This window comes from Pararge aegeria, chromosome 15 (assembly GCF_905163445.1).
Source record: "Pararge aegeria chromosome 15, ilParAegt1.1, whole genome shotgun sequence".
Lineage (NCBI taxonomy): Eukaryota > Metazoa > Arthropoda > Insecta > Lepidoptera > Nymphalidae > Pararge > Pararge aegeria.
The window spans coordinates 15,657,596-15,673,068 of NC_053194.1; the positions used below are offsets into that span (position 1 = coordinate 15,657,596).

The 15,473-nt window shown below is 36.1% G+C and overlaps 2 protein-coding genes across 2 annotated transcripts in view; one reads left to right on the forward strand and one right to left on the reverse strand.

The window, feature by feature from the left end:
• LOC120629788 overlaps positions 1-15,473 on the forward strand; it is a 149,530-nt gene that overhangs the window by 11,684 nt on the left and 122,373 nt on the right. The gene's annotated exons all lie outside the window — the stretch shown is intronic.
• On the reverse strand, positions 11,059-14,562 carry LOC120629790. The gene is made up of 3 exons (XM_039898834.1): positions 14,297-14,562; positions 13,505-13,708; positions 11,059-13,075 (listed from the first exon to the last, which is right to left on the reverse strand). Exons 1-3 carry the CDS (start codon positions 14,435-14,437, stop codon positions 12,338-12,340), a joined length of 1,083 nt encoding a protein of 360 aa, XP_039754768.1. The 5' UTR covers positions 14,438-14,562; the 3' UTR covers positions 11,059-12,337.

Consider the following 15,473-nt stretch of genomic DNA (forward strand, 5'->3'; position numbering starts at 1 on the left):
ATTTTAGGTTTCATCTTTAATTTACCGAAATACGCTCTGAATGTTGGAAAGAAAATATTATATATTTACGTTATTTAATATAAATAATTTACGTTACGTTAATTTTAATAACTAAACACAAGATGGCGGCGCAACGGTAGACGACAAATTGACTCCAAACAACTTTTCCGATTTTCGGATTGACACTTGCCGATAACCACCGGGGGGGTTGCTACGGCGTCACCGGGGGAGTTGGGCGAGCGCGAAAGTTCGCCATGAGAAGAGCCCCAGGGCTCGAGACCACGGCTCGGTTCGACGTTAATCTGAGTGTTGGTGGACTTTTAGACCAATTATTGTTTAGTCCGAACGCCCCCGTGACCGTGGTAAGGGACCACGTCCGGTTTACGTCAGAAATCGGGGCCCTCGTATTCGCCGGCGAAGACGCTGTGTTGGCTGTGTGTTTGTGCGTTGTTGGGAGTAACTCCAAACAAATATGTCAATCGCCTTTTATAGGAAAATTGCACCCGCCTTTTATACTAGTTTGGAATTGATTCCTAACAGTATATTTAACATTTCTATATCAACACAACCTATTTTAAATTATTACCAATGTGTATGGCCCCCGTTTTACGCAAATTTTGCACTTCAGGCTCTAAAAGGAATTGCAAATGAGAGTTTTGCATATTAGAGTTCATAATAAGATCTAAAGATATTCTTCCGTGTACTCACCGCATACCTGCCGCATCGCTGGCACTCGGCGTGCGCTATTTATTGCGTGACATAAACTGAGCAACAGGCATGAATGAGAGCTGTGTCATCCGCTGTTCTCGGTGTCATCGCTAACAGATATTTCACATCGACAAGATTCACATACAACAGTTGTACGTGCATCTTCTTTGGTAAAGTTCTTGGTTTTTCATTGTGAGAATCATTAATAGGCGTAGTCGGTGACGTAATTCAAACAACTTAAGTGGTTATACGTTCACAATTGGCAGTGTTGGAGAGTAACCGTGTAATTCTGGGAAATGTTATCAGAGACAGAAGGCAGGACTTAGTGGACAGCCCAAATCCTACTCTTGTATTATGAGAGGAGCCCTGTGCCCAGCAGTGGGACAATGTGAAGAAGGTCATAATATTTGCATTCGTCGAAATCGTGCTTGTTGGCAGTTTATTATTTCCATTCATTTCTATGTAACATTTATATAAATTACAGCATTTTTACAAATTGCAGCAATTAATGTCAAGAGTATAAAATGCAAACGAAGTGATGAGTGCAATTTAAAACTAATTGCAGATCGCGACTCGGTCCGGGTTTAAAGTTAACAGCTAGGCTAACTGCATCGTTACGGTCGACACTTGCGGTATTTTTTATTACATCTGTCCACCGGACGGGAACGAAAAATACGAAAACAACTGCTTTTTATTGTGTACGTACTACTAATGGTAAAAAGTGGATTGTACACCAAGTACATAAAACATTGTTTTAATGCGCGATGCTTAAGTTGAGGATATAATAAGGTTTTTATGACCGTAAAAAGAGCGGAGAAGATTTTTTTTTAATTCTTCTGTATAAAACGATTGCGTTAGATAATTTATTACATTGTCAATGTCAGTTATTGAAATACAGTAAATAAGTCCTATTGCAAAATTGGTCTTAAATGGACAACCTATTTACACTGATAAAAAAACATTTTTATCCTTCATTGATTGAGGTTTTACATAAACTCTCTATGTTTTTCCTTTTACGCCTTTGGTTGACTGGAAGTAACCGCTATGTAGCGATAAGGCCACCAAATTGAACCTCTTGCTATAGTATGTTTATATCTCCGCAACTTATTTTTTCTTTGGTGTACAATAAAAGTCATTTATTCATTCATAACCTCTTCACAGGCCAGGATAAGAAGAAAACCTAATCTTCTGCCTTTTTTTTATGAATGAGGAGCAGAAGGATTATAAATCAAGTTAAGAACTTTTCATTCCGAGTTTACTACTTTATACTTATGATTACGGTCTGATACGTAGTTATAATATTTATTTATTTGATGCGTACCAGCTATTGATTAACACCTGATAAGAAGGCTCAGAGTAACTCAGCGGGCGATGGAGAGAGCTATGCTAGGAGTATATTTACTTGATCAAATCAGAAATGAGGAGATCGATAGAAGAACTAATGAGAATGAGAATGTAATTGTAGAATTTAGTTTGTTGTATTCACGACCAATGATTGTCGACGGCGCAGGGTGTAACGGTAGAACACTTAAGAGTTTATGTTTTACACATTTTAAATGTAATACTTTTATTTTGTATTTTTCGATGAAAATTCGATGAAAAATAAATAAAACTAGAGTTACCAACACAGCTCAGCGAGTCGCGAAGCTGAAGTGGTAATGAGAGGGTCACATAGCTATGAAACGATGAACGTTGGAGTCCTAAGGTGCTGGGATGGCTAACCCACGCTGCTAAACGCTGCGTAGGTCGGCCCACAATGAGGTGGTCAGACGACTTTAGGCGAGTCGCTGGGAGCTGCTGGAGGCAACCGGTTCAGGACAGTGTTTCGTGGAACTCCCTACAAAAGACCGTTGTGCAGCATTAGACTTCAATTGGTTGGATTGATGAAGAAGATGATGATGATGATTGATTAATACAGGTTTTATGTGTGGCCGTTTTTTTGGTAAATAATAAAAATGGTAGACGGTACCACGTAAGCCAAGCTCCAAACTTTAATATTCAAATCCTATAACTAACGGTCAGGTAGAAGAGTGACGCCAATAGATCTCGGTTTAGACATTTAGGCACGGAACTCTATAAAAAGGGGAAAAAAATTGGAATGAGTTGCGGCCGAGACGGTTTGCTAACAAGCCCGACTTTATACTGGTCCACACTTGACCGCTTTAATTATTTCTGTTGCAGCTATACAAAGCGCTTTAAGTGCTTGTGTGGTGTAGGCTAGGTAAACTCTGCTCCCTTGTATTGGTTTAAACGGCTTTAACTTCGAGTTTCCTAAGGAAAACTAGCTTTGAATTAAAACGTGTTACCTTCTTATTTTTTTAATTAAGTACATAATTAGCGACTAAATATCGGCAGGGTGATTACGTACAAGTATCTTTTGATATGCTCGCGATAGGCTTGCGACAGGCGTAAATCTCGCGATCACTACTGTCAAACGTCACTTCTTCTTTCTTTCTTTATGGCCCTTTGCACTGTGGGTGGGACCAAAGTGATTCTGCCAGTGTCAGCGTGGCAGTGGCAACGTCACTTTTGTTTATTTATTGTATGGAAATATGACGTTTGACAGCAGTGATCGCGTGTCGCCTGTCGCTAGCCTGTCGCGAGATACGTAACCACCCTGCTGCGATCACCCACCTGTCTGCCAGCGTGGTGTTTATTGGCAAACGTTCCCGTTCGGGAGAGTTTTTTAGTCCAAAAGTGGACAGTTATAGCCTTATAGGCATGAGAAGTCTATGAATCCGTACTCGGCAAGCGAGGTGGACTAAACCCTTCACATTCGGACAGGATACCTGTGTCCTGTATTGCGCCGTTAATGGTTTGATTTTGATGATGATGATTACTAAAGAACATATAAAGTTAATTATATGTCCTTATGTGAATATAATCACCCTTTAGTCAAGTGTGCAGTCACTCAGTCGCTCGCGGTCGCCTAGGCCAATAAAGTTCAAGTGTCTCAAAATTAAAACTGTTTTCAAAATTCATTTATATCATGTACTTTTGAAACGTCAAGTATTTATTTATTGGATAGAAGCAGGCGTTACTTTGCGGAATTCCATGATATATTATAAAAATTAAGCTTAATTTGCTATACACCGTACCTATGGTCAGTGGCGTGCATAGAGGGTATGCACAGGGTATGCAGATGATATAAAATGAAGAAAATCTCCAGTAGGAGTTATAATAAAACTTAACCATAGCTTTGTGAGAGTTATAAAAGCCTACCCTTAAGTATTTATAACTCGTAATGGAGATTTCCTTCATTTTGTATCAACTGCAACACCTGTGCATACCTTCTATGCACGCCACTGCCTATGGTGTAATTTATAATTCCTTCAACCCTTATACTCCACACAAAACAGATCTTTGGCAATGGTCCCTCCACGCACGTTTCAAAACCGGAGCATCCTCATGAGATGTTGACTTTACAATGAATAATTCTTAATACTTATGAGTGACTTAGCATTCACTGTAAGTCAATTTGGGAGTATACGGATTGAATAAATTGTAAATTACACCATACAGATTCTCCTGCTTTTCGCGGAGTATAGCAAATTAAATCAAATTCAAAATTTCTTTATTCATGTAGGCCTATCACAGGCACTTATGAAGCGTTCATACATATTTGTTTACATAATTGTAAGAGGATGGTGATAACTCCGTTCGCCAACTTAAATCTAAAGCTACGAGGGTTCCAAACGCGCCCTGGTCTAAGAAGAGCCGGGTAAATTTTTTTTTGTTATCACCATCTTCCAGTAAATTTATATTTAGCTATGAAGCTAGAGCAATTCACACCCAAGCTTTTTTATCGTTTAAGTTATCCTTAATATTATAATAGGATTTTTCTGTAAGCTTACGTTTTATATAAACTTAATGTTCATAAAGTAAGCCTATTTTTAGTGACTCGACCATCGGCTTGGAAAGCAGATTCTACAGAGAAGAGCCGGCAAGAAACTCATTAGTTTTTTTTGCCAACAGCAACATTTACGATCATTTTTTATCTAGCTGGAGAGAAGAGCGGAGCTGGCTGTTCAAATTTAAATCCAGAGGGAATTAAGTAGATTTTGTTAATAAGTTCGTCGGTAAACGAATGTGTCTGCAATGCGACTGTCCGCAGCCTCTCAACACAAAGCTCACAATGACAGGTACTTGCACAACCTCGCTGACACCTTGGGCTTTTATTTTCACTGGCGAGAGCAGTTTTACTTACCTGCTTTATAAGTTTTGAGCTAATGAATACCGGATTTTACTAAGCCGCATTTTATTTTAAAGCTTGCACTATAACATTAATAAATGAATCTATAGTAATTTATAAACGGAACATGCGACGTTGCAATCAATCGATGTATGTAAATACTGTAATCAGCATTCCGAATCGGTGGTAGATTCCCAGCTCTAGCTTCTCAAGGCATAGGTACGTTTGCGGGGTCGCAAACTTTTGTCAGGATGGTCGAATGTGACAGTAAATTTAAAAAGTAAATGACATTGAGTTGGTGGGTATTTTGATATAAATACGTCTGCATTATCGATGCACCTCAGTCCTACATGGACTCGAACGATACAAAGATACCTCCCGGTGTCTTAGTCGTTTATCACTAGACTAAATAGCCACAGTCGCATTCAGCGACATTCTAAATAACGGGCCGGATATAAATAAATGTCTAAAACTTAAAATTGTGTTCAAATTTCATCCAAACGGAATTTAGTTTATAAATTTTTTGGGTAAGAGTGACACTGGATTAGCCTTAAGACTTCGTTGCAGGCACATCCCCCTAAACGGATTTGGACACCTAGTTGGAAAATCTGCCTCGCCTAAGTGCTCAGAATATAACTATCTAGGATGGAAGGAAGGCTATCGAGGATGTTTTATCAAATTTTTGTGGAATAAGGCGGAAGTGAATTAGAAAGACTCTCGTTCAGGGCTCACTTTAATCTTGATTTGCGGGAACTCGGTGTATGACACATCCGTTTTTTTACGACAGTACACACTTTGCCATCTAGCCCCAAAGTAAGCGTAGCTTGTGTTGTGTACTAAGACAGATGATGAATATTTTTATGAGATTTTTATAATACACATAAATACTTATTATATACCTACAGATAATCACCCAGACACAAAAACATTCATGTTCATCACATAAACAATTTTCCAGATGAGATGAGATGAGATTGGAATCGAACCCACGGCCTTGGACGCAGAAAGCAGGGTCGCCGGCTGCGCCAACCGGCTGTCAAAGGACCGTTATCTAAGGAGACTAGAATGTTTTATGACATAAATAAAGTGTCAATTAAGCGTAGGCAGTAATGAATATCCTTTAAGTAACTCCGATGAGGGTGGCATGTTCAGAATCGAAAAACCCTCCACAAAATAATAGATTAAAAAAAAAATTGTTGGTAAACGAATGTGTCTGCATTGCGACTGTCCGCAGCCTCTCATCACAAAGCTCACAATGACACATACTTGCACACTCTCGCTCCCACCTTGGGCTTTTATTTTCACTCGCGAATGAAGCTTCAACTGTTATATAACTTTTGTTTGGGTGAATGTCGGTCCTAACTTAGCCGTAACCAGTTCTGCTTTGTATTGTATTTCCCATTTGAAACGACTTCCTTTGGACCACAAATGGGATTACACCAGGCAAAATTAAGCGTACTTTTTAGACAGTTGCTCACTGATCACCTGTTGTAAGAATGGAACGTAGAAGTAGATTTAGTAAGACTTGTTATTGTTTAATCGGATGTTGTAAGAACGCAACACAGAGGGTATATTATAAAACCGGAAGTTTGTATTTTGCTTGTCCTTACTTAGTTAGGGAACTAAGCACCCAATCCACTTGATTTTTGGCACAGAGGTATTTGAAAGGACTGAAAGTAACAGGTCTAACTACTGGTCATCAAACCCTTTGTTCCTTCATGTAAGACGATTCCTTCCTTCACGTCTCAACTAAGTAATCAATCTTGATGACGGCCGACTGGCGCAGTGGGCAGCGACCCTGCTTTCTGAGTCCGAGCCACTGGGTTCGATTCCCACAACTGGAGAATGTTTGTGTGATGAACATGAATGTTTTTCAGTGTCTGGGTGTTTATATGTACATTATAAGTATTTATGTATAGTGTTTATTATTAAAAAATATTCATCAGTCATCTTAGTATCCATAACACAAGCTACGCTTACTTTGGGGCTAGATGGCGATGTGTGTATTGTCGTAGTATATTTATTTATTTATTATTTATTTTATTCTCCGCGGTTAACACCGCTCGCTAGTTCTTAGATAATGTAGAATGATTAACCTGGACTTTGTGGTTTGATCGTGTAGTAAATCGAGGTAATTATGTAGTTTAAACTGAGTTTAAAACAGAACAAAATGTTGGTACCAAAGTTTCCAAAAGTTATTAAGTGCAGCATCACGCTTGCGGTTACTGCGGGGTTTCCCGATTATGTAACCCCGCAGCGTTGCCTCTCGACTCTCTTATAAATATATTGCGAAGGTATCCTGACGGTAGCTTCACAATATATTTAAAACAATATAGTATGACGGCCGATTGGCACAGTGGGCAGCGACCCTGCTTTCTGAGTCCAAGGCAGTGGGTTCGATTCCCACAACTGAAAAATGTTTGTGTGATTCATGGTCTGGGTGTTTATATTTGTATAATATAAGTATTTATGTATATTATTCATAAATATATTCATCAGCCATCTTAGCACCCATAACACAAGCTATTCGTAGTACATTTTTTTTAATATTCTTTCATATTATTTAACGTCCAAAAAAAATTTACGTATTTTTTAAAACACTGGATGTAATTGATTTTTATTTTATTGTTTCTTTCAGTTATGATCCAAGTTACATTCTTGCACAAATGTCCAAGGCAGTGGGTTCGATTCCCACAACTGAAAAATGTTTGTGTGATTCATGGTCTGGGTGTTTATATTTGTATAATATAAGTATTTATGTATATTATTCATAAATATATTCATCAGCCATCTTAGCACCCATAACACAAGCTATTCGTAGTACATTTTTTTTAATATTCTTTCATATTATTTAACGTCCAAAAAAAATTTACGTATTTTTTAAAACACTGGATGTAATTGATTTTTATTTTATTGTTTCTTTCAGTTATGATCCAAGTTACATTCTTGCACAAATGTCAAAACTATTTTAACGAATATAACATTTTTTAGTTTTTATACCACGTTCATTTTTGGAACAAATTGCTGAACTTTTTTCAGCCATTTTACATCTGCCAATATGTTCAATAGTACCTACCTACCAGCGTTTTGTCAAATTAACCGATAGGTCGAGTATTCAACGTTTTAAAGTTAATTTACTTTTTTTTTTATTTATATCTTTAGCTATAAGTATATCCCTACTAATATTATAAATGTCAATGTAAGTTTGTTTGTTACGCTTTCACGCAAAAACTACTTAACCGATCCTCATGAAACTTTGTACACTTGTACTTGGAAGTGTTAGAAGTAATATAGGATACTTCTTATCCCGACATAAAGCTCGGTTCCTTTGGGAGAGGGGATGAGTGTTTGACGATTTTACACCATAACTCCGACGAATTATAACCGATTTAAATAATTATTTTTAAACTACAGAGGTTATACCTACTATGTGTTTAATTTAGCCCAAACTGTGGTTGGAGATAGAGGACAGAACTCCTCAGCGGACAGCAGCAAACCCCTCATTTAAGGCTTAGCGATACTGAATACTTTAATTTTTTTAGATCTACAACTAAATTTAATGCCACATCTAAAAACAAAATCAAACGCAGACGAAGTCGCAGGCAACAGCTAGTATAGTATAAATAAAAACATATATATTATGGTAAGGTCAATCAGATGACAGTACATTTTTTCAAAGAAACAAAATTGCGTAAGTAGAATCATAAGCGGTGATTATGTAAAAGCTCAACTGCCCTTTCGGGGGGCCGAATTCGAATCCCAGCTCAAACATCTAACTTTTAAGTTATGTGCGTTTTAAGTAATTAAAATATCAGTTACTGCAACGGTGAAGGAAAACATCGTGAGGAAACCTGCATGCCCGAGTGTTTTACATAATGTTCTCAAAGTAGTGTGGAGTCCGCCAATCCGAATTTGGCTAGCGTGGTGGACTACGGCCTTAAACACTTCTCATTGTTGGAGGGGACCGGTGCTCTGTAGTGGGCCGGTAATGGGTTCATGTTATGATGAAATAGAAGTAACGCAGGATGAGGTCAGTCAGTCAATTACATAATGGAAAATTGCGCAAACAGATGGTATACACGGTCAATGCCCGTTTTTGATCTTCATCGCTTAAATCGAATGTATTGTATATTATATATTATTAATATATATAAATCTCCTGTCACGATGTTTGTCCGCGATGGACTCCTAAACTACTTAACCGATTTTAAATTAAATTAGCACACCGTGAGCTGTCTGGTCCAACTTAAGAGATAGGATAGCTTAGATCTTTAATTATAGTCGCAATTTTATTTTATTGCAATTAATTAATTGACAGTCGCATGTTATATATACTACTACACTTATTTAAGGCTTAGCGATACTGAATACTTTAAAAACAAAATCAAACGCAGACGAAGTCGCGGGCAACAGCTAGTATTATTATATATTTCAGCGATGTCTATAGGAAAACAAAAATTCAATCCTTTCATTGCTTCACTGAATTTACTTAGATTAATATTTCTTTATTCAAATAGGCGCATAGGTAGATGCCACTTTTGATGCATAAGTATATTACATGTACAATATGACATAGACGTGAGTAGGCGATAACTAAATTCGTCAACTTAAAACTACAGCTACGAAGGTTCCAATCGCGACCTGCGCCCAAAGTCTGCTATTTTACAAGATTTGTCATTATGACACCATTCCATTGCAATCCAATTATCATTGTGCCTAAAGTTCGTAGTCTACTAAATTCACAATGGTGAAATGTATTCTTAGACTAAGCCCAAAACAAACTTAGCCGGTTTTTTTTTGTTATTACAATCATTTAAAACTATTTAAGAAGCAACCTGGTTGGAGCAATAATTTACAGCCAAGCTTTTTCATTTTTGACGTAATCATTAAAACTGTAACAGGACTTTTCTATAAGCTTACTTATTAAGTCGTTTGTGAATAAAGTGGTACTAAGATGTTAGATGACTGATGAATATTTTTATGAATAATATACATAAATACTTATAATATACATATAAACACCCAGACACTGAAAAACATTCATGCTCATCACACAAACATTTACCAGCTGTGGGAATCGAACCCACAGCTTTGGACTCAGAAAGCAGGGTCGCTTCAAACTGCGCCAATCGGCCGTCCAAAATTTTTCGTTTAATGATTGTCGACCTCGTCACATATCCGCAGTCAGCCAGTCTACGAACTACTACTGAACCCAATCTCTTTAATAGGTATATTGTTACAGTAAATTTATAAAGTTGGTAAATAATTAAACTTTTGTTAACTATAAATTTATACTTGTCAGATATTTTATTTTAAATTTATTAGGATTTTTACAAATAAATAGTTTTAGAGAAACACTTAAAATTATATTTTATTAAAAACATGGCATTGTATTGTATGTCATGTAATGACATTGTATTGTATTGTATGTCATGACATTGTTAGTGGGTATTTTGATATAAACACGACTGCGTTATCAAAACAATTCAGTCCTACATGAACTCTAGTTCTAGGTTCTAGTCTAAAAATGTTAAGTCTAGTAATAAAGAACGTTTTAGTTGTAAGCATAATGCATTCGTTTTATATCCATATGAGAAATAGATTTTTTTAAATTAAAATTTGATCTTATTTAACACTTTCAACTAATTAGTTGAATCTTCTTTTAACTTAAGTTCTTTCTTCAATTCTTCTGATTGAATCCAAATGAAATGACATAAAAATAAAAGAAGCGACACTCAGTTGAAGTATATTGGTCATATATTTCATATTAATCTTATATTTAATATTTTCTTTTAAAACTATGTTATAGAGAAAAAGTGGCAGAAGAAACTCCACAGCAACCATTCATTTTACAAATCATATTTACAATATTTCATAATAATTTTTTCTTTGGCATTTCCATTTTTATAACACATAGTTTTTCTATTTATATAAACATATTTTATACTTTAAGCCAACTTACTACCAAATTATAAACAAAAACTTTTATTGTTGACAAGTCACCAAGTTTTATACTTGTCGACATCACGTGGTTTACTAAAACCCATTTCCGCAAAGCCTTCATTTTAAAGTATAATGACACAAATGTATAATCATAATTGTGTGTACAGATATTAATATTTTAAGTACAATAACATCATTGTATGATGACTTTAACAGCAATGATTTTATATTAATTTCACTTACTCTAAATATTATTTTACAAAAATAATTACACAACTTTATAATTACAGTTGTGTATTAACAGCAGTATAGTGACACTATTATTAAATCCTCAAGAACAGTGACATCATTGTATGTTGACCAACAACAATGGTCCGTATATCTGATGTCAGGATATTAATATTGACTTTAAATTTACTTTTACAATAAATCATATTTAAATATGATAATTATCAAGTTTTTAATATTATTATATTCTAGCAATATTGTTGCTTATGTACCAAAAAAACAGATATATATATTAATGTAATATATATATATTACTATATAAAAAAATAGGGATGCAATGCAAAAATATCGATGTGCGGCAAATCCTTGAAATTGTTTGCACTCACACCAAATTTCGAAACAAGCCCAATACAGTAAGCGCAGATCGTTTGTAAAGTCACTGGATCCGAGATCGTGACGTGAATTGCGGCTATGTTTGCAATCGAAACGGAAAAACCTCGGGAATTTTTAATTTTGCGGCTGCAGTTAACGTGCAGTTAGCTTTGGCTCTTTGAACGCTGCTATCCCATTCATAACGGGTTTGAGTTTATTCTTGTTCAATCCCCGATAAAATGAACGTCTGATCGTTTGACGACTTCAATTTTCCGGGCCGATTTGCAATATTTATATTGACATCGTAGGTTGCGCATTTGATACGTTTCTATTTTCAAATGTAGATCACTCTACACAGTGCATTGTGTCCAAAAACTAATAACGCCCTACGCACCTCTCACTTCACATCCGCGAATTTTAATAGCTCACAAACTTTTCCGTTTTACCCTGCTTTCTGAGATCAAAATTATATTCCAACAACTAGAAAATATTTGTGTGATGAGCATAACAAAATATTTGTGTATTCATAAATTATTAATCTGTTATTTATTCAACTACAATTCCATTACAATGTAATATAGATTGACATAATTATTTATAGATATAGATTGACATATTTACAAAAGATAATGTACAAAAGAAATTGAACCCTGTAAGGGTGCTGTAACCAGCTTTTTTTAGTACCCATAACACAAGCTACACTTTGGGCTAAATGGCGATACGTGTATCGTCGTTATAAATTTAGTTATTAATTTATATTACTATATCTTGCAGTAACTCAGGATCAATGATTTGATTCCCACATAAGCCATTTGGTATTGCGAAATTATATTGAGCAACTTACTGAATACATAAATTGTTTTTAGGGATATATTAGCACAAAGTGCAATCAAATTAATTGGTCTTAAAACACTGCTTTACAATATTAAAGGTTCTGGCCACAGTTGATGCAGCTACATTAAAAATAGAAGCGAGGCGTTCATTAGTGTCTCCTGTGTGTAGTTTCATTAAATAGATAGCTAGACTTGTTTTAGGAGATTTAACTCTTTCATTTATATGTGGTATCTTAATTAATAATTCCATAAACTGACAATAGGTGATGCCCAACAAATAGTTGCATAATGTTGAATTATGCTCAATAATACTTTCAATATTATATTGTCTATTTGCATAACTTTTAAGAAGTGAACACAGGTCGTCCATTTGAGATGCAGTAAAAAGAGAACAGTTACTTGCGCTGTATAAACTACTCCAATTGTTATGAGGTTCTTTTAAGTGGTATTTACAGATACGAGCACACTGTGGCACATAGAATGAGTGGTCAGTAAGTAATTTCTCCTTCAGTATAGTAGGTACTAATACTTTAGGTACATTTTTACATAACCTAAAAATACATTTACTGTTTGAAGAAGCAGCACGCTTGTAATTTGTCATATTAATGGTTGACAGTGCTCCGTGAATGGCTGGCTCAACCCTTGTAGGCTTAGGGGGCGGTTGCGGGGAGTTACTACTGTCTCCAGCATCTATAGGCTGTATTTTAAAATCTCTTTTATCATCATGTTGTCTGTTCCTTTGAACAGCTCTGGTAGCTCTCATCCAGCAAGACATGCAGACATGTTGTAAACGTTCCACCTGAAAAAAGAGATGATTGAAGAAATTTTTTTTTTTTTATAATAATTTATTTAATCCAATCTTCATTGTACTGTGATTTTTGAAATGGTGGCTTATCCTCAAAGAGATATTCCAAGCTACAGGGGAGATATTATAACACAGCAAAAATGCAAACACAGGTGCACTCACTATTTTGTCACTCTCTAAGTCTGACGAGATTACAGCTCTAACACAAACAGAAAGAGATTGGGCACAGGACCAACAGATTAAAAAGCTCACCAAGGGTAAATAACCGTCAATTCGTGCTTCAACACTTTGGGCTGGTACTTATGGTACTTATTATTCATTGGCCCAACAGGGTCTCCAACGCAGGACTTAGTGATCTGCATGGTAACCACTAGACCAACCAGGTAGTTAGGTGGGTAAAAAAAATATTTTAAAATTTAGTACCTCATCTGGTGATAACCACTGCAATATAATGTTTCTTTCACTGGCGTCAACAGGCACATCATGTGTTTGGTGTGCTCTTAAAGCTAAAGAACCACACGGTATGCAAATATTCCCATACCCATACCTCCTTAATGTATTAGTGGTCTGAATACTGTCTTGCAATATTGTTAAGCATTTATCACAAACTGCATCAAGTGGGTCTAGCTGAAAAAGTAAGTAAATTTGTTAATACTGTTATTGTAATTACTGATTAACACTGGTGATCAAATCAGAAATAAGGTGTTACAGTAAATTTATACAGTGGGTAAATAATTAAACTTTTGATAACTATAATTTCATATTTGCCAGATATTTATGTTCATGACATTGAGTTGGTGGGTATTTTGATATAAATACAACTGCATTATTGATGCACCACAGTCCTACATGGACTCGCACTACTGTGCACACCACTTCAGCTTAGCAAGTTGCTAAGCTGAAGTGGCTTGGAGAACCAATGGGCAGTGGGGAATGGTGACCCAACACCTGTAAACGCAGCGTTGTTCAGCTCCCAACAAGGTGTACAGACATCAAACGAGTTGCTGGGAGACGCTGTAAACAAGTGACCCAGGACTGTGAATTTTAAGACTCCCTACAAGAGACCTATGTCCAGCAGTGGACGTCAATCAGTTGATGTGGTGACGATGATGAATCACTGATACCACTAGTGATTGTTTTCATTTTGCGCATAGTGCACTACGCATTGTTTACATTAGGTACTTTATAATGATCAGTGAAATAAACCAAACTTACCTCACGAGAAATCCACACAGATATAAGTTTGCGCACAGCTGCTGTTGCTTCGGATAGTAATTGTCTCCGTACATTGCGTTGAAATCTTACTGCACAATTGACACAACGGTCGGGTAACGGTGCAGTACTTGGTAAATCCATTTTCTTTTATTATTTCAAATTAATACCTAACGAGAGAACATCGTTTCGAAACTATTGAGAGAGGTAGGTACATTTAAAAAACAAATACAGTTAAAAACCAAAACAAACGATTAATTATCACTTGTCAGACGGTCGACAATCTGACACAGCTGACACAAGATTGACGTAAATCCCAGATAATTATAGGTGGGCACTGGGACACCTGACATTGGCTAATCTCTGTAAATCCAGAAGAGAAAACAAAAAAAAGGTAGGCACTGACCTCTGCACTATGGAGGGTAGAGGTAAGGAGGATCATCTGTGTATATGAAAAAGTGTCGTCAAAATGTATTAAATTAGGATGGCGCCACATTTGCATCAAGGTAACTCTTAAAAGAAGCGCCAAAATATATAAATATTGTTAGAGTAGGCTTGAAAAATAAACAAGGAAGTAAGGTTATATTTACCACAATATTTTGTACAACGTAAGTTGTTGAAATTCTCAATAATTAACTACTTTAGTCGATAATGACATTAAATTTTTTAACTCGGCATACTTCAATTCATCTACGATTGCTACATTCATACTATACCCTGTGCATCCACCAGCGCCATTGTGGAGGATTTTTGAACTGTTATTTAGCGCATACAACTGGACACTTTTTCAACTTTTCTCCCATATAAGATGACTCTCCTTACCTCTACCCTCCATACTCTGCACGTATGGAGGGTAGAGGTAAGGAGAGTCATCTGTGTATATGAAAAAGTGTCGTCAAAATGTATTAAATTAGGATGGCGCCACATTTGCATCAGGGTAACTCTTAAAAGAAGCGCCAAATATAAATATTGTTAGAGTAGGCTTGAAAAATAAACAAGGAAGTATGGAGATACAAGGAAGTAAGGTTATATTTACCACAATATTTTGTACAACGTAAGTTGTTGAAATTCTCAATAATTAACTACTTTAGTCGATAATGACATTAAATTTTTTAACTCGGCATACTTCAACTCATCTACGATTGCTACATTCATACCATACCCTGTGCATCCACCAGCG